Raw genomic sequence first — 24,491 nt, forward strand, 5'->3', positions numbered from 1 at the left:
TCTCAAAATTATTTTTAATACTCTACCTGTAATTCACTAGATCCCTATTGCTAAGAACTGAGCAGTCTACAAGCTTAGGAATCAAGAACTCTGCTCTTCTTCCAAGGCCCTGATGAAAAGTAAGAGACGCAGACACACATACAGGGTTCCGTAGCTGTTGCTCGCACCTGACACAAGCTGGCCCCAACCTTTGAGACAGCCCAGCCTCAAGCCAGTCCATCTTCTTTGGCACATTGTCTAGGGTAGACTCTCTAGATCTGGAGAGCCACAGCTTCCAGCCTAAGAACTAAGAACCGCTGATTAATCACCTAGTCCAGAACAGATCTACAACCTCTGCTTCTTTGTCTCATCAGGAATGGACTCAGAAGATTTCATAACATTCTCGGATATTTGCCAACATGTAATATAATATTTAGCTATTTAATTTAGCGTGTGATTATCTTTCTTTCCGTTTGCCCATTTCCAGTATCCATTCGACTTTGTGGCACACTTCAAAGCTTGTAAGATTCTAACCCCTGATCCGCTCAGTATGTTGATAGACGCTTTCTCAGATCAGATCTGAATTTAAATAGGGCCTGGTTGTTCTTGTGGCTGTTTGTCTGTTCTTCCATGGAGGGCTCAAGTAGACACATTTGGAGTCTATTAATTGGACTCCGGCTCACGCACAACACACATGGAAATTTCCCTCCCTCCTTACTCTGTTTCTGGGGAGCACAAAACTGTACTCCTCTCAGGACCACCCAGTGAGGTCAGCAGGCAGCAGCATCCTCTTGTCAAGCCATGTCCCCCACACCTTCATTAGTTTCGACCCTGAAACCAATTAGCAAGTTATAAAAGATTCCACAATTTTAGGAGTGGGAGGGGATTCTGGGAGTCTTAGCGCAGCCCTCGCCTTGGGTCCCTCACAGAGGGAACAAGGACTAAAGAGTTTTACACAGTGTACCGTGATGGAGACAAGCACCAGTCTCTTTTACCTGACCCCTGAAAGGTGCTTTTCCCTATACACGGACACTTCGCTAAACCCTAGCAGTTGGCATATTAGACATAGTTTATTGCACGTGTCTGTGTTTGATTCCCAGACCCCAGTGGAAGGAGAGAATTAGCTCCCAAAGGCTGTCCTTTGACCTCTGTGTGCCCCACCATGGCACATCATACACAAACAGAGAGACCTATTAAGTAGAATAGAAATGAAAATCTCAGTAGTGTGTTAGAAGCCGTTATCAATGAGGCACCTGATTTTGGTTGAGTAATAGTAACATTTTAAGTAACTCTGACTTGAGCTCACTCTAAGGAAGGGGCCTGAAGCAGAAGCAAGCACAGCTGTGCTAAGACTGGCCCTGCTCCTCCTCCTCCCTCCTCCGATTATCCTAGTCCCTCCTCACCAGATAACAAACAGCTGGGAAGTACTAAGTGCACAGCAGGCGCTGTTTCTGGGTTCTTGAATGTAATCATCTATGTCCCGTTCCTAACACCCTTGTGAAACAGGCATTGGTATAATCATTTCTGCTTTATAGATATGGAAAGTGGGGCACAACAAAGGTCAGTGAGTGTTCTAAATCGCATAGCGCTAAAGGGATTCCTCCCCAGCAAAGGCACAGATCCCCGTGCTGTGATTTTAACTATTTGGGAAACGGCTCCCTCCTGCTCAGAGGTGACTTGGAAGGACATCCTTATCAAGGTGTCGGTCTCTTCCGACAGAATGTGGCTTCAGCTGATGCAGCTGAGCTGATAGGTTGCTGGGCAGTAAGGAAGGCAAAAGGTGTGTCTGAGAGGGTGTCTTCTGACAGGGGCTGCTGGAGCAGATGTGCCTGAATGAACATCTCAGTCAGCTTTGCTCGCATGCTGGTGCCATGGGGGACATAGGGAAAATTTTCTCAGGGGAGCTAACCTTGCCCTCTTCCTCACAGAATGATGCCACATGCCCAGTGCTCCGAGAACATAAGGCCCTGTGCCCAAAATGACCTGACGATCATTTCTTTCTTCTTGAATCCCCCCATCCCCCGCCGTGCAAGCAATTTCATACTGAAGCAATGCAGTACCTTCTCCTCAGTGGGGCCGGGCACTGACCTAAGCCTCATGCATGTTGTTCTATTTAGTTACCACATATGACTTTCTCAACCTCATTTCACACATGGGGAAACATCTCAGAGATTCCACTACATGTTACCAAACATCTCCATCAAGAGCCACTTGGCTTGGTTTTAAAGTTCTGGTTTCCCCGCCCCCTTTTCTCTCAACACCCCCTCCTCCTCCCTTTCTCTCTTCTCCCCACCGCTCCTCCCTTTCTTGTCTGTTCCTCTGCCTTTATTTTTGAATTATCTTATGGAGTTACAGTGAGCCTTCACATGGGTGCTGTGAACTGAACCTAGGTTCTCTGCAAAAGCAGGAAGTGTTCCTAACCACTGAGCATTCTCTCCAGTTCCTAAACTCCAACTAATACATACAAGTGTTCTTATCATTTCCCAAAGAATGCAGGGCCGTCTGGAGCCTCCACCCATTCACAGCTGACTTTTATTTCTTGATGTTATGGTCATTTAATTCTACGGGACATGGCACAGCTCCATCGCTAATACACAGTCATATTCCTCTCATACTTAAATTTTATGTTGCCTTCTGTCGCTTTCTTTCTCTTCTCTATGAAATCATTTTCCCCATGCTGGAACAACGGCCATTAACATTCCATTACTGCATATTCTTCAGGAATAAACTACTCCAATTTCAATAGTCTGAGAGGAACTTTATTTCATCTATTTTGAAAACTACGTTTTCCTAGATAAAAGATTTGAGACAGCCAGGTATTTTCTGTTGTACTTTAATTCTCACTGTTGCCGCAACACTCTATCTTCTGGCTGTAATCGAATATAAGGAGTCTTTTACCTTTGATGGCTTTTTCTTTTTCTTTTTGGTTTCAATAGATTTGCTGAAACTTACCAGAAGCAATGTGCTTTCCTTTATTTTTATACAAATTCAGCATAGTTTAATCTCCTGGGTATAAGAATTGGTGTCTTTCGCCAATTTGTAAACACTTTGATATTGTCTGTCGCCTCCCCTAGTGGGACTCCGATTATACATGTGTTAGCCCTTTGCTCAGTGCATCATGTTTTATGTTTTCTTCTGTATTTTCTAATGCCTTTAGGTAATGTATTTGCCAGGATATTTTCTACTGACCTTTTGCCTACTGACTAGTACTTCTGTGTTACAGTATAATATGAATGCTTAGTTTCTGTTGGAGCTTCTCAGATCTAGTATTTACATCTTGTTATTGTTTAGATAAATGTCTCTCTAAAGATCCACATATTCAAGAGTGGGTCCTAAGAGTGGAAGGTGGTGAAGACTATATCTAATGAGGACTGGTCGGAGACATTAGGTCACTGGGGAGCCTAACCCCTCCTCATTCATAGTCACTGTTCCTTGAAGCAGGTAGTTTTGTTCAGCCATACACTCCCGCTGTGATCGCCCTGAAACTGGGGAGATAGGAAACTAAACAACACACATTTGATTGCTTTGCATTCCTAGTCTCATTAAACTCTTCATCCTGCTATACATGTATTTTCAACATGGTAAATTGCTTTAAAGTCTGTGTGTAATAAGTTCAATATGGGACTATTCTGAGTATTCTTTTTGCTGTGTGATTTTCTTTTCCTTTTGGTCCTCAATGATTTGGAGCTATTTCTTGATGAGTCATAACTCCTTAGTTATAGAGATTGCATAGAAAGAACTGTACAAATCATTTTAAGCAGGCTATTTTTTTTCTTAACATTTTCTTTTGACTTTACCACACAATAAGACTGAGAAAAATTTATCTTTGGCTAGAGATGGTTAATACCTGAATTCCTTCCATTGTAAAAGTGTTTTGCTTTGTTTCCCTGCTGGCACTAAGGAGTGGTGCCCTCAGTATTGAACACTACCAAGAGCTCTTCTTCTTCAGTGACTCTTAACTCCAATTTCCATGTCTGGAGCCTGGGGAAATTATTCAAGGCTCACGTTGGTCGTGTGTTCTCGGCCACCACTTACAAATCCACTGTGTGGTGAGACTGACCCTCCATCTTCCTGAACCTCCCCTTCCCAGAGTTCCTGTTCTCTCACATTCATGATACTTTGGTTGCTGTATGCTTAGTTCAAAATGCCCTAATCTTCACTCAACTCTTCATTGTGGGAATTTCAAGCAGAAGGGAAAGGTTAGATTATAATGAACCATCATAGCCACAAACCAGACTCCACCATTTGAATTTTATAGTCCTCAATTTCTTACACGCCTCACCATCTTCTTATCCCTCTGTTTACCAATTCACATCATGTTTTGGTGAATTTCAGGATAAATAAATGACATTAAGACTTTTCCTTTAAATACTTCTGCATGCATTTAATTAAGTTGAGTTCAATACTGTTTAATGGATATTTCTCATTAGATACAACATATACATAAATTAAATTGCACAAACCTAGATGAACACTGTTTTGACAAATGTGGGCACTGCAATCTAAGGCTCTATCATTCCAGGAAATACTGTACTACCTCTTTCCTGTAGATTCTCACTCCTCGCACCACAGAAGTAGAAATATAATATTTTTGCACACTAGATTCCTCCTGCTGGCTATTATAAGAATGGCTTCCTAAGAATGACATCAGGAGGGTTAGACATGGCTCAGAGGTTAAGAGCATGTGCTGTTTTCACAGAAGACTCAAATTCAATTCCCAGTTCTCACACCAGACAGCTTCAGAAGATCAGGCGCTCTCCTCTGGTCTTCATGGACACCTTCACTCCCATCTGAACATACTTACACACAAGCAAACACATACACACATAATTTTTTAAAATCAGTTTTTAAGGAAAGAATGGTGTCAGATAAAATGCTTTCTATAAGACATCTTTGACCAGACATAGCATCTTTGAAATTCGCTCTTATTATTCTGTGTCTTCATCATTCTCATTATTGCTGAGAAAGTTTTCTATTCCTCACGTCTAAGAACTTGTTTGCCTTTTCTCCTCTTATGGATTTCTAACTTCATTCTCTAATCATTCTTGAATTGACTAGGACATGACCTCTGTCCAGCACACGGGTTGTTGTGCTAAACAGACCACACATCCTTGACCAGCATGTGTATCTGGCACACCTCAGTGTCGTGTTCTGCAAATGGTCCTTGCATCAGAGTTGCGCATGGGACCATCTTTCTCTTTCCTGACATTTTTTACTTTTTGTTCTTGTTTCCTAAAGAGGACTACTGAAATCTTAAATAGAATTAAATGGAAATTTTCTTTTTCTTCCTCACCCATAAGTTTTTGCTACTTCATGTGGTCCTAACCATGACCACCTGCTCTTAAACTAGAAACCTAAAACCCTTAACCACAAAAGAAAGACAAAGACAGAAGGAGCTTTCACCCTGTAACCAGCTTCTTTGAAATGCCAGCCCCTTTTCAGAGTCCATTCACCTTCAGCCTCGAGCAGGACATAGTTTTTAACTGTTGGAGAACTGGCCTTCCAAAGCTACTGCAGCCAGGCCATAAGTGGAACCTTCAAATGAGTTTTAAAGTATTTTTCCCAGTCCAACTTTTAAAGAAATTAAAATGGAAGGCTTCACATATTACAAATTAGCCTACATAGCCAGAAGTCAAGTTTCACAATAAATTTAGTTAAGGAAAGATTTATATCTCTATAAATAGATTTAATGCATTAACACAACATAAATATCACTATTAAACTTAAAAATGTTTATCCATGCACAACCCAAAATGGTTCTATATAACATCAGTGGCACAGACTTTGAGAAACTACTCATGATCTGACAGGACTAGATCAATAGCATGTGAATCCCACATTAAGGCGGTATCTTGACTGATCAGCTACCCAGACAACCTCGAACCAACTACACAGCATCACGTCAAGGCAGTTTTTGTTTATTTGTTTTATAATTTTTTTATTTTTATTCTATGTGCATTGGTGTTTTGTCCATATGTTTGTCTGTGTAAGGATGTCAGATCTTTGAGTTAAAGACAGTTGTGTGTTGGGGGAGGCTGCTCATTCATTTCCTGCTGCCCAGACACAAAATAATCACACAGAACTCTGTCTCAATTGCAATATTGTTTGGCCAATAACTTAAGTGTATTTTTAGCTACCTCATATCTTAAATTAACACATTTCTATTATTTTATACTTTACCATGAGACTCGTGGTTTACTGGCAAGGTTTTGACATGTCTGTCTCTGATGGGGCGGCTGCATGGCTTCTTCTTGACTTTGCCTTCATTCTCCCAGCATTCAATTTAGTTTTCTCACTTAACTCTATTTTGCTAAGCTACTGGCCGAAACAGATTTATTCATTGGCCAGTAAAAGCAACACACATACAGAAGGACTTCCCACACCAGTATGAACTTCCATGTGGGTGCTGGAAATTGAACCCGGGTCCTCAGAAGAGCAGCCAGTGCTTTTAACCACTGAGCCATCTCTCCAGCGCCTCAAGGCAGTTTTATGATCATTCAGTGGCAGAGAACAACTCAAGAACTGTTGAGGCAAGAGGTTCTATTTTTGGAAATTCTGCACATCAAAACACCACCTTTGACTTCACTTGACATCAGTACCCTAGAGTGCCCACTCAACTACATGAACCCTGCTCTGGAAATCTTGTCCATCATCCAGTTTTTGTAGGAAAATGAAATTAAAAGTTCTACCAAGAATTCTTTTAGTAAAATAAATCTTTTTGTCATTTTTTTAATATAGAGAAAAGAAGACGAAAAACCAAGAAAAAGATGTTTTTTTAAGTGACTTTCTAAACTCATCTGCAATAGCAATCAAAAATTAGAAAGAGGTTATCTGAGGGGAGAGGTCACCCAAGGGGAGAGAGCCCTACTTATCTAAGGTTCTACTTCCTCCGTGGTGATTAGTCATGGCCAACAACAATCTGAACATCATAGATGGAAAATTCCAGAAATACAAAACTCATAAATTTTAAATAGCTTTTACAACAGTCTATTGCTGTGATTGTTCTAGTTTGCTGCTAGTTATTAATCTTACAGCATCTTATTTGCATGTTAAATTTTATTGCAGGCATATATACATAGAAAACAACACATGCACATATACTTAGAGGTTTCAAGCATCCTCTAGAGGTCTTAAAATCCCTGAGAAGGAGGCAGAACCACTATAAAGCCCGCTCTTCAGGAAGAGCCAACCTATGTCACCAGCAATAAGACAGCAGCCATTTTACATTTGAAACCACCTTTTCTCCTCCTTTGATAAACCCTTCCACTCCCCACTCTAACCTTACCTCCTGCATGCTAAGTTGCTTTTTGGCCAGTAGTTCACAATGAGAACAGCATAAGGGAAATGAAGTATTAAAATAAATTGAAATAAGAAAAAGAAGGGACTTAAAAGGAATGGCAGGAGATCAAGGATGGTGCACAGAATGTACCCTGGAGGAAGCAGCCATGTGTCTCTTGGGGCTGTATGGGAAGAACAGAGAGCATTCTGGGAGTGAGGAGCATGGGTACCACTCACTCACTGATGAGTCTGATTTTCTGTGTGCTCTTAGGCCAGTTCCCTTCATTTTCCTGTATGATGATGACTTCCTCTGTGAAACGGAGGACTTGACTAGGGAACTCTCAGGCACCTTCCAGCTCTAAAAGAATGCAAGCCATTCATGCGCCCATACCACATGGCAGCCAGTCTCTGTTTTCCAACTTGAGATAAGGGGTGTGGATCAGTGTGTCATCTTGTGATCCCCTGCCAGGTCTGATTCCATTGTCATTAACCACAGACTCCCTGCTAACTCTAGGCAAAACTCATTGCTTTTGATTTGTGAATGTCTGTGTATTTCCAATTCTGCTGTTTGTCTCTCCGGTAATAAAAAGCTTTATTTCTAAGGTTTTCCTAGGGTCGGATGGGGAGGTGAACAAGGCAGAAGAGACAAGTACTGTTGTCTTTGGTAAAGTAATTCTCTCCACTTCAAAGGATCTAATATCCAAGTTTTGGACTTGTTATTGCAAATAGCTTGTGGGAGACTTCTTACAGACTGAGAGAAGAACCAGTAGAAGCTTCTCATTCTTATATGGAGGCAGAGAAGAGGATGCGATGGAGCAGTGACGTGCAGATCGTGTGCTCCAGAAAGAGCTCCGGATTCTGAAGCTTGGCCTCAGGAAGGGCTTCAAATGCTGACAGTTAACGCTGCGTCTATGCTCGACGGGCAGACATTTGTATGAGTGACCAGTTGCTACTGGATGGGATTCAAATGAAACGCGTGAAACAAAACATTCATTGTCCACAGGTCCAGGTTCAAAAGTCACTTACTACAGTCTCAAGGCTCAACGACTTTCTTCCTCCATATCGTGATTCTGCAGATGCGACTAGTTTTGATTTAGATGTCTTTTCAACCATTGGACCAAAGCCAATGGTCTAACTCCTTAGACAAATTTATTGGAACCCTGGCACTAACAACTTTGTCTAGCACGCCTCTGAGAGCTCTTCGCCAAGCTGTCGTGAACAGTTACGTAGGTGTGTCCTACACAATGAAACCAATAGGGAGGATGGATCAATGCTGAAATCATCCTTTCTTCGGTATGTCAAGTCAGTGCCCAGACTTGACATGTTCACCTATACAGATCGACTGAACCGAATCCTACTCACAGCCTATTGCCTCCCTTCTCACAAACTCCCAGATAACCTTAAACCCCGACAAACGTCTTCTGTCAGTTCTGTAACACATTCCTCTGGCCCCCAGGTGTACTTGTTCATGTGTGGTATACACACAGAGAGATACACACATACACTCAAATAAAAATAAATCTAAAAAGAAGTTTGCAAGAGAAACTCTACAAGGGACAGTCTGGTAAGAACTTCTGTGGTGACAAAATAGTTCAGAAACCCTACTCTGCTTATAGGAGAGCTGAGCCTTAAGTTCTCTCCGCCTACAGCCTTCCTGGCTCCTTTCAAGTCTTCAAGGTACTCCTCAGCAGATGGACATCTCTCACAGCACAGAAAAGACAAGTTAGGGATTTAGAAATTAGCTGTCTCTATCGATTCAGCCCTCAAGCCTCAACCTTCTAAGGTTGCACCAAGGTTCTCAGAGTCTGAGTCCATGATGATCAAAAGCACGTACATGTTTCAAAATATCTCAGTTGACTTTTCCCTTCCATCCTGACATTTGGTGGCATCTAAATGCAACCAGTGGAAGGCTCAGGTTAGCATTCTCAGAGTGGACATAGCTCGGCAGTTGAATAGTAGGCTCCGGGTTTCTCAGTTTACATAACTGAATCTGCAAAGAGAAACATTGGCCTATGTGATAGGCGGGCAGTCTATGGGGTATTTTATTGACCAAGGATGGAATTAATGGCAATGCCACATCTATGTCAAACACACACAGTAAAACTTTACGGTTCCTCCCCTGAAATATTCTGTTTGCATCACATGGGTCCAATCTAATATTTTTTTTTTTGGTTTTTACTTTTTTTTCTTCCCCTCCCCCACTATCTTCCCTGTCGTCTTTGTCTCCTGAGACCTGTTCCCTTTGGAAATGCATTAGTTACCTAGGAAACCTTAATGTCATTTTTTTTTATGAGTGGAGTTTGGTACAGCATAAAGCTAATTTATAGGGTGGTTAGGAATTCGTGTCGTAACTAGTGAAACAGGAGACTGCATTATGACTTCTAGATCCACCTGTGTGGCAGGGCTGCATACCTTCACTCTATCATTACGGGTAATTTTTGAAGCCTAATTATAAATATGCATTCTAGTTCACAAAATGAGTTGATTCATTGTTGTTCCGTGTAATGCATTATAGTGTTCAGCACAAGCCCCAGAACATAATTAGTGATAAAAACAGGGCAGTAATACACTAGGAAATCTGTTAACAGTGGAAGGATGTGCTGGAATTTCCTCTTCGATGATGAGGTGATTCTGCCCCAGAGGCGGGGAATGAATGAGAATTTTAAACCCTTCGTCTATGTCTCTCATGAGGTCCACATTAGGAAATTAAATAAATTCTAGGTATGTCCACTACTTCATTCTGCTCATTTCTTACTATCTGGGAACACACGCACAATTATACTAATGAAATATGGATGGGACCCAAATAATAAGCATCTTTCTTTCTGATGGCCGCTATCACTTACCAGTCGAGGTGCCAAAGATGTCAATGTAAGGACTGAGGAACTTGGATCTGAGGCTCCCGCTATGTCAGGCACTATGGGGAGAGCTTCAGATTGCGGACTGCATTTAGTCTTCACAGTGCACCTGCGAGATGGGCGCTATTTCAACAACTCTGGATGGGTTCTGATGAGCTAGGAACCCTGTGCAAAACACATCTAGTAGGGTTGAGAGAGCAGCCTGAAACTCAGGTTTATCGGACTACAAAAGTGACTCTTTCAAGGAATTCTACTTCATGGTCTCTTAGTGGGACCTTTTGTTTGCTTGTGAGAAGATGTTAGAGCATCATCTGTAATATCTCCATTAGATTGAGGCCGGTCCTTGAAGTCAAGATGGGCTTGGAAGACAACTTAGAGTGAGCTATACTCACTGAATAAGCATGGACACACTACCCAGCTTCCAGGGACAACTGATCTCACTGCCAGTGTGGGGAATCCCTGGGAATCATGTCTCCTAAATGCTTCAGGGCATCTGGGAAGAGCTGCTAACTGGCAAGTTAGCCTGAGTGCTTACCGCTTAACAAAGGTGTTAAGTGTATGGCCTATTGCATGGAGAGCTAAGATAAGGTCATGCATCAAAGTCCCCTGATCCTAAGTTCCCATTTCTAATGCAAATGCCTTTTGCACTCACTTCATTTTAGAACTGTAGACTTTCTGACTCCATCATCTGGAATAGCTGTCTGGATGAGGAGGGCACGGGGGGGGGGGGGTGGCACAACTGGGGCCAAAAGCAAGCACAGGAGTTGCAGTCAGTCAGCCTTAGGACCCTCCAGCAATACAGGCCACTTGCAGATAGCCTAGGGTCAGCTAAGGTATGTTATTTATACAAAGGCCAGTGAAAGGCGGCTTTGAATGAATGCTAGCTATGCGAGCTAAGGCCAGCTGCATAATGAAGCTTATCTCTGTAATGCATAGTCAAACAGGACCATTATGTCCAATATTTCCATTTCCTGGGTCAATATTTCACTGTGAATTAACCGTGACCATGCTGCACGAGGGACCTCTTCCACCCCCAGAGAGGCATACAGGAGCCGAAACAGGAGAAAAATGCAGTCTTCCAAGTCAGCCCAGACTCATTTCCACCTTTCCATTTTATTTCTGTTTTGCGTTTCAACCACACTGTGGCGCTATTACAAAAGATAAGGGTAGACCAAAGGCAAGCTCTAGGAATTCGCCTTGGGAGAGAGTTTAAAGGGGGTTTTCGAAACTGGACCTGGCCCCTGCTCTCACAAACTGCTTTCGGGAATCGGAGCTGCAGATGCAACTGGGAGAAAGAGCAAGTCCATTGACCCAAAGGTGCTGTCATCAGATCGGTGGCCAAAACCAGGGACTCTGCTTAGAGAGGCCTCTACCTAGCTAGCAAAGACCCAGCTGTCTAAGGACTCCATTGCTTCCTGGGGTCTTCTCTTAACTCTCGTTACCCTCAGGACTCTTAGCGCTGGCCTTTCGATAAACACTTCACTCTCTATTTAGAAACTTGGGTTTGCCCAGAAGTCACCATGACTCTGACGGGCTTTTATCCTGCCTGTAAACAAGTGAACCTTTCTGCCTCTTTTCTGCCTAGCAGCCTCTGAGCTCCTCTGAAGTTCAAGATGCCTTTGCACCTACTAAGGGAAGGGAGAACCTTTAGTTCTTCTGTGGAAAGAAACAAGGAAGGAGAAGTTTGACTGCGTTCTGGAGGAAGAAAATCCTCAAGTAGGTCTTGCAAAAAGAAAAGGAGGACCCTTCTCTACCAGGGTGGGAGTTGAGGGGTGTGGGTCAGTTCTCTGAGGAAAGTGCATCTTCGGCCCCCTGCTCTTGCCTGGTTCTCTCCCTGCCCCCCACCCCAGACACAGCACATATTTGGCAAGATTAAGGTGTCACCTCTCATATTACAAGGCCTGTTGATTGCAGGCGGAGACAGACCCTCCTGCACCCTTGAGTTGGAAACAATGCTCTCTTCCTGCCGTCGCCCGGGTCTGGCAAACGGAGGCAGCCAGCCAGTGCACCGCATCTGCAGAACAAATCGGAGTCTTGAACTCTGAAGCCTTTTCTTTTGCCTGTTCATATTTAAGCTTGCCCCTCTTAGACCCCTCCTCCCTCCAGACCGCCAGTGACCAGGGAGCAGCCGGCGGAGCAGCCCACACGTGTATTTAACCCGTTCCTCCCTGCCCGGCAGTCAAGTACCCCTTTGGTTGCAGTCTTTTGAGCCCCGGGCAGGAGCTTGAGAAATGAGCCCCTAGAACTCGGCCGGCAGAGAGATTGAAGGGAGAGGCGGGGGAGGGGACGGGGGGGGGGGGAGTGCGGGAAGTGGGGGAGGGCAGGGGCGGGCCAGAGGACCGCGAGAAAACCAGAACCCCACAGAGCACGCCCAAGCCAAACCTTCAAAGTGCTGTGTGGCAGGGTGAGGGGGAAACTCGGCCGCCCGATCGGATCCGGAGGAAGAAGGAGATATTTTGGCAGGAGGGGAACCTTTGAAGGAGGACTCAGCCCTTCTCTGGGACCGTTGGAGGTGACGTCCTTGGGCCTCTGTGGGTGCTGCAGGCCATTTTCGATGTGGCAGCCCCCGTCAGCCAGGATAATGATGAGGCAGGTACAATCTATCTAGTATGCAGCCCCCCAGACTCTCCATCCTTTCTGGCCTCCCTTCGCCCTGCAGCTTCTCTCGGCCTCAGCTGGTGGGTGCAATTCTGGCGCTCCTGGGTGTGGACCAAAGGCACACAACTCCAAGGAATTTTCAGGTTTTGAACCTGGAACCTTGCTGAACTACACTGCGGGTTGCTTATCAGACACTTTAATGGAAGGCAAGGAAGAGGGGAACTATTAAATCGCCTCTTTTAGTGCCTGTGAGTCAAATGTCCTGACAAGAGCGGGCTGCGGTAGGGGGTGGGGGCGGGTAGGGTGAGGAGGGCGCTTGGACTTTGCATTCCACCTTGCAAGAACCAGGGAAGGAGTGAAGGAGCAATACTCTACTCTCCGTTTCTCCTTACCACTAGGATCCCCCCCCCCCCTTTCTCTTGGACAGCGATAGAGCAAAGTCTTGATGCTGACCGCTATAAATTCTGAGAGAACCAGCTTGGAACAAGTGGGTTCTAATGGATAGCTAAAATTATCTTCAAATAAAACCTCTGCCTGCGATCTTTTCTCGAATGAATCTAGCGGTTGTAGAAGAGAGCGTCGCTACTTTCGGGGAGACGGGAAGAGGTGTGTTGCTTGCCTTTTCTTCTGGTCGAGCTGTGTTTGTGCAGAGCGGTGTGTCCTGAGCGAGTGCTCAACTCCACGGCCAGGTTCTACTTTGGAAGGAAGGGGTAGAGAAGTTGGAGACTGAGTAAAATGCGGGGCTTGGCCTCGTGCCTCTAGATTTCTTTCACGCACGCGCCGCGCAGCGCAAGCCAACCCCTCCCTTGGTTGTTCAGGACCCCCACCCCCACGTTACCTCGGTGAATTAACCTCCCTAAGACGGCGGCATGCACTGCGCCTTGGGAACTGGTCGCGCGGACAGCAGAGTTCTGTTGAGGGAGAGCAATTGTTCTTGGACGAGCTCCTGAGGCGGTGGTGAGAGATCCAAAGCTAGAAAGGTCTGAGGTTTGGAGGCAGAGTTTAAGGTTGAGAACCAAGCTTTCCTGAACCAAGGGGCAAGGAAGGCCTTCTGCCTCAATAAAAGAAAAACGAGAGAGAGAGAAAAAAAGGAAAGAAAGAATCTTAAAAGAAAAAAGATCAAAAAGAAAAAATTCAAGAATAAGACAGTTCGAAGATATTAATGTGTAAAATATAATGATAAATTGAATGTTTTCTACGACTCCTCCCCATGACTAAAAGGGAAATCAAATATAGGAGGTACTGAAGAATAGGCTATTTTAGAAGCGTTTGTTTGTTTGTTCGTTCGTTCGTTTGTTTTCTTTCAAAGGGGACTAGAAGAATTGACCCGGTCTCCCAGTTGGTCTCAAGAGCAAACTCCAAAGTGCTGGGCGCGGGCCTGCGAATCACTGCGGGCGGGGCTCGGGGGCTCGGGCTCGGCGCTGAAGGGGTTAAGGCGCTGAGCGCGGAGCCATCTGGCCGGGTTGGCTGGTTATAACCACGCAGATTATGTTCACGGGACTCAGAGTTGAAGGCTCCCCTCCTTACCCAGCAGCTCCGCGCACCGCCCCGCGAGAGAGCCCGGCGCAACTTTCTTCCCTCTTTCTTCCTCTCTCGTTTTTCCCACCGCTGGGTAGTGGCTGTGGCAGGGGTGGGCGAGACTGAATGACCAAACTCGAGTCCACCTTTCTCTTCATGTCGACGTCCCTGGAAATAGTCACACGGATGCCATGGTTACTTCTGCCACGGTAAGGGGATGTGGCGGGCACGCTGGGTGGGCAGCAGGAAGGGGGTTGGGGATCGCGTGTGGGGGAGATTTTCCTGAAGATCCCCGTGGTGGGGGGCAACTCTGCACCCAGCCCCACCCCCATCGTGTAACAAGCTCTTAACTTTCCGGTTCTTGTGCCTTCTTCAAAGTTTGCGGTGGGATCTGCCCAGGCCTAGGCGCAATCGCCACCACCCCCCTTCCACATGCATGCACACGCGCGTGCGGATACGGCTCCCCACCTCCTCCTCCCTCTAGTCCCCTGGCTGCCCAAGAAACCGCCCTCAGTCTGGGAAAGTGATCAGGTTTAAGAAACCTGCATTGGAAAGGGAGGGAAGTGGAGGAGAGGAAAAATGGGGACCACGAAAAGGCAGGAAGGAGATTCTGCACCCCCTGCCCTTCCACCTCAGGCGTACACACCTCCAACCCTCCTACCTAGTTCTCCCAGAAGGCTCCCGCGCATAGTCTAACAAAAGGGGATAGGAGGCAAAACCGAGGCTAGGAAGAGGCCGGAATCCCGGCATTCGCCCTGCACCCCGCTGGCCACCGGGCACTGTTCGACTGCTCCTCTACACAGCCAGGCAGGGCGTGGGCTGGGGGAGGGGACGTAAAGCCCAGAACCCCCACAGTCACTTCTCAGGTTGGGGGAGTTGGAATTCCCCGCCCAGAAGTGCGTACCTGCGCTAGTACCCCACATAAGTCTTTTCTCTGAGAAGGTCCCCAGCCCCCGGCTACTCTGGGGAGCGCCTACCCAACGGCTACCCACCCTGGGTCTTCCCACAGATGTTGGAGCTAGCGCTCAACCCGCCCGTCTGGGACCCGGCCAGGGAACGGTGGGTACCGGGGCGGGGCCATCGGTAGAGATTTGGTAGCAGTTTCTCGGAGCCCGTTTTAGCACCCCCTAAACCCCCTCCCCACTATCCAGAGGTGGTGTAGGAAGGCAGAGAGCATCGGAGACCCTCAAAGCTAGGTAGGAGTTAAAAGAACCAACAGCGTACTGTTTCCATTGCCACCGGTCTCTGCACACTGGTGGATACTTCTAATGAAATTTGGCACGCTTGGGAACTGAAGGTGCGGAATGGGGGGGCTGGTGTGGGGTGCGGGGAGGATTGCTCTGCTTGTCGCTTTCGGGCGTGAGTGGGTGTGCATCCAAGAGGCGCTACTGCTTTGCGCAATTTTGGCGTTCTTCCGCACCGCTCAGATGCGCCCCACTGGGACCCCAGCACCGAACGGTGTGGACGCAGTTGATTAGAGAAGTCGCAAGCGGGAACTGGAATTGAGGCTCGCATTTTCCAGGTGGGGGAAGCACCCACCAGATTGATCCCGACCTCTTGCGACCGGCGGGTAGCAGGTTGAGAGTCAGAGTGGAGGCTGCTCTAGGACGCGGTCCCAGCCAGTGCAGGCTGCTAAGCTTGGAGCTGGAGCCCCTGAGCCGGGACTTGTTTATGAGTGTGAAGAGGTTGGGGGCGGGGACCTGCTGGGGGAGGGGAAGGGAGACTGTAAGGGTGTGTGTTACTAGCTGAGTCTGATGTTGGAAATTCTGCGGGTTACGGAGTGTGCTGGCAAACCTGCTTTTCAGTAAAGGGTTGCCTTTCCAACTGCAAACCAGCGAGCGAGGAAATACCTAAGCACAGTGTCCTAAACGTCAGGATGAGAAAAGAGTGTATCAGAAGGGTGGGTTGTACAGGGGAGCTTTAAATCGGTTCTGTTTTCTAAATAGGCTGAACTTTGCCCGCTTACTCAGCCTCCCCTGATCCTGACGTGTTGCTCAAAGAAATTTGAGAGGAGGAATCCAGACGATAAACCCCAACTACCTCCGCCTTAGGCTTAAACAGACCCGAGTGTAGCGTTGGGAGAGAGTGGGGGCGGGGGCAGCAGGCTGCTGTAGCCGGCTGTATATAGGGACAGAAGAAAGTTTACCGGCGTTCTCCTCAGGGAGAGCAAGTAGGATTGCGCTTTGCTGAGGACGGTGTAGAAGATGGCCTTAGGAAAATTGTATCTATATGAATCGGGTCTGATTTCCCAAGGAGGGAGACTGATCCTTGGGTGGCCAGGGAACAACTGGGAGGGCCCTCTCAAGTCTCTGTAAGAGAGGGGGGTTTGGGGGTGGTAGCGTAGGGAAGGAGGTGGAGCTGACTCCAGCTTCCTCCAGCCCTGCTGGCCCTGGAGGGGTGGGGAGCCTGTGTGATGGGCATCTGTGTGCATAGCAGGAGACGAGGGCTTGTGGGAACATAGGTGTAGCTAATGAGAAATCTGTGCCTGGGAAGGGTGTCGGAGCTGGAGAAGTGCAGTGTGCCGAAGACAGATGGCTCGTGCGTGCCTGCACAGACACATGGGGTGGGTGTGGCGTGGGAGGGCGGCTGGGCTGGGTGTGTGAAAGGTGGCCATGTGTGGGAGCTGGCCGCCTGAAGATTACCAAAGGGATGCGGAGGGAAGATGAGCTGAGGAGAGGGGAGTGTGCTAACTTTATGAGCATGTGCAGTCTGGGATTCGACTGGAAGGGCACGGGGCACGTGGGAGATGAAGTGTGGGCCCTGGCATTCTTGCAGAGAGCAGTACAAGGAAGGATGGTCTTAGCCTCTCCCCCTTGCCTGCCTTCCAGCTGAAGGGACAGGAGAAGACCTAAAGGAGGCTGCACATTTAAGGGGGAAGTTCTTGTGTGTTGGCACAGGGTCCAGTGACAGCAAGTGCTGTGTGCACAAGACTCCCCAGTAAAGAATACATTTGTGTGCCAAGTGGCAAGCATGCACATTGTCTAATATCGTCTCAGTAGATGTTGGTAGGACACACTACCACCAGTTACTGTTGATTCTTATTTAAAAATTAATGGGATGCCTACTGGATGCTCAGCTCGTTGTTGGGTGCTGGGACGTGGCACACAGCCTTGGAAAAATTCCTTCTCCACGCTCAGCTGACTGTTACAGTGTTGCCAGGAAGAGGGAGTGCGGTGCCTGGTGAGGTTTTTGGTTTGGTTTTTTTTTTTTTCTAGAGTTGTTCGTGGATCAGGGGAGTCAAAGGGAAGCTGACTTGAAATATATCTATGGTTTTGCAAAAAGGGTTCGACAAAGGCAAAGGGTGATGGATACTTCTGTGGCTGGAAGGGAGCTGGAGGGTGATACTTCTGCTTGCCTGGAGTACAAGCTAGGCTGGGAATTGGAAGGCGGAACATTCCAGGTAGAAAGTGAGAGTCCGGATCCATTTCAGGATGGAGTGTGCCAGAATGAATCTTGATACACGGACCTGGGGAAAGGCACAGGGATGCAAATGACAGGCTGGGTCAGCAGTGAGTGCTTGCTCATCCTTGAGGCTTCGGCACTATGAGTCTAAAGCTACACTAAGTATGTGCTAATGCTTTTGTCTGTGGGCTTGCTGGGGGCTAAAGCAGATATGAGAAAACTAGCCAGCAGGGTTGAGAAATGCATTTAATATTCCGGCCCCAGTGAAGGAATATGACACGTGTTTTTGCAGGAATTCTGTGAACCTGGGGAAGGGTCTGGTCTTGGGTGTCTTAAGTGAAGAAAGGCGTGGTTAAAGGAAGAGCTGTGGGCTCCAGGGAGTGAGAGCAAGGAGAAACCTCTTGAGTTCACTGAGGTGTGAGGTGCCTGGCACTAAGCAGAAAGAAGGTTATGTACATTAGGGGTCCACACAGCTGTCCACCTGGGCCAGGTGACAGGAAAACCCCTTTGATCATGTGAAGACATCCGGGTAAGACAGTATTTGGCCAGTGGCGGTCTTGATTCATGAACTTGAAGCTGTGCTATTTTGAGACTCTCCCTGCATGTTTCAAAGAAGTTCATTTCCCTGGGCAATAGCTGGCGTTAGGCAGAGCTAGTGCCCACTGTTCCCTGAGAGCACAGTGACAGACCAGGTAGAAGACTCCCAGTTGGAAATGTCTGCATTTAGTCTGCCGCTTTGGAAGAGCTGAACTCTCAAGTTTCTGATGTGTAGGACTTTCTACATTTGTCTGCAGAGGGCCTGTGCTGAGGAGAACTGGGGAAGAAGCGACATTCATTCCTCTTTAGCCAGCACAGCTCAAAGGGACTGGTTGTAAAACGCTGTACAGAGAGGCCATCTACTTGGACACAGGTGCAGACATCTGTCAGTCACTGGTAAAACGGAATCTTATTCTCTCTCTGTCTGCAAGATGCCTCGTAAATCTAGCTAGCAATCACATCTCCACTGCTTATCCACTGTGGAAAAAGCACTGCCCATGGCTGCCTCAGTTTACTATTTATCCATCCTCCCATAAACTGGAGGGAACCGAAGTTAGATTTTCATTTCTGGAAGTCTGATAGGTCTTTGAATTTTCAGGAAGCGAGGCAACAGGGGAATCGGTTATTAATTTTCACACAGATTTTATCTTAGCATCAGCTATGCAAGCCACAGTGACAGAACAAATGTGACTTTGAAAGCACAGAGCATAGTAATTGTCTTTGGCATAGCCACGGTTTGTGTAAGAGGGAAGCAAAGTCCAGCCGCCCTGTGTTATTGTCAAGGTCTGTGTTTTTCTAGATGATAAGTCCTTGGCAGGCCCCAGCCTGCCTGGAGAGAAGAACCCCGGGGGCCTGGAGTTGTGAAATGTAACATGCCCAGTGCAGCGAGCTGGGCACAGTCACTTTCCTCGGAGATGAGGATATAGGCCCAGAGGCCCTGAAACATCCCAGTCCTCCCAGAAGTTAGCACACGCTGTCAACTCCTGGCTCGGAGTCAAGGTTCCCATCCTGGAGTTCAGTGGCCATAAATAGTCAGGAGCTAAGCTATTTCCATGAGGCACTAAACCAATTCTTTTGCTTTTTTTGGCGAGATTGGGCCAATTAAGTTGATTGGAAGAGGTCACTGCTGATGGGTCTCGCATTCCCCAAGCAGGACGGGCCAGCAGAGTTTAATTACATAACATTTCCCATCCCTGCCATTGCGCTCCCAGATGTATCAGATGCTCAGGCCTTGCCTCTTCCCTTCCATTCAAGATGTCTAATTGAGCAGGCTGCTTCTGCTGCAAGCTCCTCCAGACCTTTTCCTGAGCTCCAAGGCTCTCGCCTGAAGGGGAGGGGCTGCACATCCAGGTGCTGGCTGGAGGTGAGAGAAGGGGTTAGGACAGACGCAGCAGATCTTTTATACCCACCTCGCTGTTGCTGTTTCAAGACCTCAGCAGCTGCTGTTCTCCTCATCAACCAGGCAGGCAGTCTCTGACACTGGGGATACTGAACTAATGACTGTTGGATTGAGTTCTATATGACTGACTTGCTTGGAAAAGAACCAAGTCTTTTACTGGAGAAAAGTCTGTGGCCCATGTGGTGTTGTTGATAAGGCCAGTGGATACACTTGATGCCTGGGCAAGCATGTGGCGATGAGATCACTCGTGTGTGTGTGTGTGTGTGTGTGTGTGTGTGTGTGTGTGTGTGTGTCGGAATACACATGAACACAGGAGCTGTCCTGGTAAGTCAAGAGCATTTGTAGAGCTTATGAATATAGGTGGGCAGGTATGTGGGTACTAGCTCAGATTCCATTGTCATCAAATTGCTTCTCGTGGTGAGAAAATAAGGATGGTTTCTTTCAGATCACTTGCATATGGGGTTTGAGCTTTGAAGTGTGAGGCCAGTGCCAATACTACCTCATTCTTGCCTGGAAAGATTTCTAAGATAAAAAAGACAGGAAAGAAAGGAAGGAAGGAAGGAAGGACGGACGGAAAGAAGGAAGGAAGGAAGGAAAGGATATCTTTGCCTTCTGAATTCTCACTTTCAAACTATGTAGATAGTTCAAGAGTTTTTGATAGTTTTCTATGAAGCCAACTCTGATTTTACCTACAAATACTTGGAGCTAGATAGAGGTAGTATTTTCATAAGGTCAGAATGCACCTGCTGTTTGTTTGTTTGCTTATCTGTTATAGTGCTCCTCTGACAATCTTGATTAGGAGCTACTGAGGTCTCTAGGATGCTAACATCCTCACAGGACAGACCTCTGGACTCAGAGTAGTTAACAGATTTTGACGCAAAATTTGGTGTGGTCTGTTATGATTGCTCATTACCTATCAGCATCACCAAAGAAGACTTTTGAGGAAGTGATTTTCAAATGAAGCCAAGAACTTAATAGCTGACTGATCTCAGAAGACTTCATTCGGTACAAGGTGCTCTTAAGCAGCACAAGGCGGCAGATGGCCTGCTGACATGGAGGTGGGGACCAAGCCTTCAACAGAGCTCCATCACTAATTAGCTGTTGCTATGTGGCCCTGAACATTCTCTTTGGGCTGTTATTTCCCTGACTATAAATGAAAGACTTGAATTAGAAGATCTCAAAGCCCCACTCCAGCTTCACCATCCTAAAATTCGGCATTAATCCTGTCCTATCTAATCTTTGCTAATATGCCTTACTTGGAGCGTGCCTTGGCATATTCTAAGGGGCTCCTGTTTTTATCTTTGGGGAAAGGCAGAAAAGCATGCAAAGAATTTACCAGGATATTTTTTTCTCAAGAATGCTCAAGATGTTGCCTTGGTCTGTACAGTGTGCAGTGCACGAAGCTGATAATAGCTGGGTTTGACTTTCTGATAGACCTGGTGCTGATCATTCAGAAGTTTCTTGTCAAATACCTTTCATTGTCAACATTTCTAATAAAGATAAGTGCCCATCTTTAAGATAATGATGGTATTGGAGTAGTTAGTGGGGGGTAGGCATTATGGCAAATGTTACATGAAGTAACCTCAATATCCCCAGATAATCCCATGTATAATTGGGGATACTGAGTCGATGTGAAGCTAAGGGTGGGGGGCTCATAGATGCACAACAAGAAGCGGGTATACTTTCTTTCCTTTCTGCAGCCAACAGTGGGTGTCATGTCCGCCAGACTGTGTTCTCGGTCTTCTGTGACATCATCCAGGAGCTGGTTCTACAGTCCTTTGTGACATTTGTCACCCTGCAGGATAGCCTGCTCCACCAGAAGCTTCCTTGTCACGTGCAAGACAAATGTTTAGGTTTGCTAGCCACCTGCTGGCAAGCGTGTGTCAAATCTGTCATAGCTCCCATCAGCCTCCCCCCATTCACCTCCCTTACTGTTGACAAGGGAGTTTGCCCTTCCAGCACACAGGTATTGATTTAAGCCACAATTGCCTCCTTGTAAACTCTCAAAGAGTGGAGCTGGCCATCTGGTTTTGATCCACAGGCCCGTAAGAGGTGGTGGGTCCCAGCATTCCTGAGAGCCAGGATGAGGACTGCACAGATCCTAAACATAGATGGAGAGCAGGACATTTCTTCAGAGTTTGGAAGGTGGCCTTCTTTGATAGGATAGAGAGCTCAACCATTTAGACTCGAGTTTTGACTAGGCAGACTTTCTTGCTGGTGGGTTGGGGAATATGGGTTGCTATGAAGGACTGAGTCCCCAAGCTGTGTTTTGTACAGAATAAAGCAGACCATCCTGTCCTCCAGCCCTGGTATCTGCCTTTGCATTCCACTCTCTGGGCAGAAGTACTTGCGAGAATAGGGAAACAAAAGACTTCTTGGAGGTAACTCCCATGCTCTTCGAAGGATGTGACTGAATGAATGCTAGTGATCTCCCCTTCCCTTATCTCCCCACTACAGCTAACACACACACACACACACACACACACACACACACAAGCACACATGCGCACAAGCATACACGTGCACACACATCAAGGCCAATAGAGAGGTGACTTTGTTGTGTTGCTTGAAGGTATTTTCTGTGCAGCAGAAAACACCAAATGCCCATTCAATTGTTTTACAATATTTATGCTCCTGATACATGTGTTTACTTTATTTTGAACTTTTCACATTTAGGATGATGCATTTCTTCTCTACATAGGAGATATTGTCTCCCTCTCTCTCTCTCTTTAAGTGATTGCCAAGAACTTGAAACTTACTACAATTTACTGTTCCCTTCTGTTTCTAGACCTAAGCCTCCATCATTTAAAAATATCCTCCCTCCTCCTCTGGCTCCCCGTTGTCCCTTGAGGAATGTATTTCAAGTTCTCAGTCTGGGATTAGTTCCATCCTGTGTCTAGCAGACCTGTTCCTGCTGGTTTATAAGGTCCTTCCACTGGGTTCAAGAGGGAGAGATAGCTGTAAAGCTCACCTGATTTCCCAACAGGTGTGCCCCACCATTGAGAAGTAGCTTGGCCATCCTGATACTCAGTAGGTTATGCGGAAGAGTCAGTCCCGGCTTAGGACTGACTCAGACTAGTGGTGAATCCTAAGCAGAACCTTTTCCTTCCCTGATCCTCTGTTTCCTGGTCTGGAAAAGAAGGGAACTGGAGTCACTGGCTGATCCAAAGGAGCCTGAAGGTTGTGACTGTTCCGACTTTCCATGGCTCTGCAGTTCCCTCTGTCTCACCATGGTCCATGCCTGGGATTTCCAGGTACTCCCTCTGGCCTGGAGTACTTATGTACAGAAATGTGGAGGGGGTGGAGGAGGAAATTAAGTTATGTGATGCCAGATAAGTTATTGAACATATGGATGAGTGAATGTTTATAGAGTGCTGAAGAAGCAAGCTTGCCAGATTTGTGGCGGATCTTGGATTGCTAGCTGGGAGCATGGGGGAGAGGTTTATGTGGGATAAAATTGTCTGTGGGTAGCTGAGTTCGGTAAGCCAAATCCGAATGATCCCAAACTGTGCTCCACAAGGCCAGTCCTGCCTCTGACAGTACCAGAGACTGGTTGCCACTTGGACATTCTTACTCCGCCCTGGGTCTTGCTTCCGTTGCCTATTAAATGGCAGAGTTAAGAACTTTGACGACTGCTAAACTCTTTTCGGCCTTCTCATTAGATTGTGGGGATTTAAGGCTAGAAGGACAATCTAAATAAATGGATGGATCAAGAAAAGGACACCCTCAAATAGTCTTTGTGTAATGGAAAATAGACTGGTGAAAAATGGATAGAAGTGATCAGAACATACTTCTGTTCTTAAACTAGAGATGGCAACAGAACGTGTGGGGTGTGTGTGTTTATGTTGTATTTTGGATGCTCACCTCTCCATCTTCACCAACAATATTTAAATCATCTTATACATGTTTGTTTCTCCATTACTTTCCTTAAGAAACTTCCCTGCACCCCTGCCTCCCCCAGAGCCTGGGGCTCCCTTCCCAGTCTTTATGTTATTGCACTTAACAGCCTGGGCTGCATTTGCATCCCTGTCTTCTTCCTTGAAGAAGGACCTGTCATCTTTGTGTTCACCAACACCCAGACTAATGTCTGCCATGGAACTGTGTTGAGTGAATATATGAACCTCCGAGGGAATCATGGGTGAACTCACTAGTACATGACACAGGAACTGGGCTCAGAAATGTGATGTGCCTCGCCAAGGGTCCAAAACTGTGTCCTCTTGTGTTTCCATTTTGCTCTGCCTCAACGGGTAGGACATCAATGCTGAATGCTTACTTGCCAGGAAAGGTTACTCTGGCTCTCCTTTGGATCTTTCCCCTCCTATCCTAACCTACCTCGTTCTGCATATTTGGACTCTTGATCTTGGGGAATTGGATTTTGGGGAGTTGTGCATGGATTGGAGTAATTCCCCTTAAGACACTCTGAAGGTAGATTTGAATGCATGTGTAAAGATGGTTTAATACAGGTCCTGTTGGTGGCTCTGTGCTAGATGTTAGAGGAGATGCAGAGATGGATGAGAGGTTTAGAAGTGGGTAGGAACAAGTCACACTCTAACAGGGCTCCAAGAGAGAGCAAGGTGAATATTGAAGCCAGAAGGCAGGCTCTCTGACCATGGATTTTTAGTGTAAACAAGACAGGGAGTCCTCTCAGTTCGGGGGCAGGCTGGCCTTCGGTTCTGTGTGGCAGGGATGGTATTGCCTCTGAATTCTAGTGCAAGTCTGGGGTTAAGGGGAGTGGCGATGCTCACTCAAAGCCCTTGGTTCTTCCTGGCAATAGTTTAGGGAGCACTGTGCAGAGTTTAAGAGGCAGTGCTTGTGGGAATGTACTAGCTCCCAAGATGACTCTGAGAAATGTCCCCATTCGCTGATATCAGCAGCATGAGGAGGAAGTGGGAAGGAGGTGGAAGCTCTGCTAAGAGTTGCTT

The 24,491-nt window shown here is 46.6% G+C and overlaps 1 protein-coding gene and 1 long non-coding RNA gene across 3 annotated transcripts in view; one reads left to right on the forward strand and one right to left on the reverse strand.

The window, feature by feature from the left end:
• Positions 1-10,883: 10,883 nt before the first annotated feature.
• On the reverse strand, positions 10,884-15,019 carry LOC125406939 (uncharacterized). Its single transcript, XR_015001012.2, has 5 exons — positions 14,893-15,019; positions 14,241-14,399; positions 13,552-13,624; positions 12,498-13,405; positions 10,884-12,129 (listed from the first exon to the last, which is right to left on the reverse strand). It is a non-coding gene; the product is annotated as an uncharacterized LOC125406939 (long non-coding RNA).
• The window catches only part of Ntf3 (neurotrophin 3), a 66,329-nt gene continuing 56,137 nt past the window's right edge, over positions 14,300-24,491 (forward strand). Inside the window, exon 1 of one of the 2 annotated variants that reach the window (XM_048444096.3) lies at positions 14,300-14,440. In XM_048444096.3, the coding sequence (XP_048300053.2) occupies positions 14,423-14,440 (18 nt within the window). In that variant the 5' untranslated portion in view covers positions 14,300-14,422. Of the gene's footprint in view, positions 14,441-15,605; positions 15,754-24,491 lie in introns of those variants that run through there. The other variant, XM_048444097.3, reaches the window with a different exon arrangement.

This window comes from Myodes glareolus, chromosome 3 (assembly GCF_982192425.1).
Source record: "Myodes glareolus chromosome 3, mMyoGla1.1, whole genome shotgun sequence".
In the NCBI taxonomy this organism is placed as follows: domain Eukaryota; kingdom Metazoa; phylum Chordata; class Mammalia; order Rodentia; family Cricetidae; genus Myodes; species Myodes glareolus.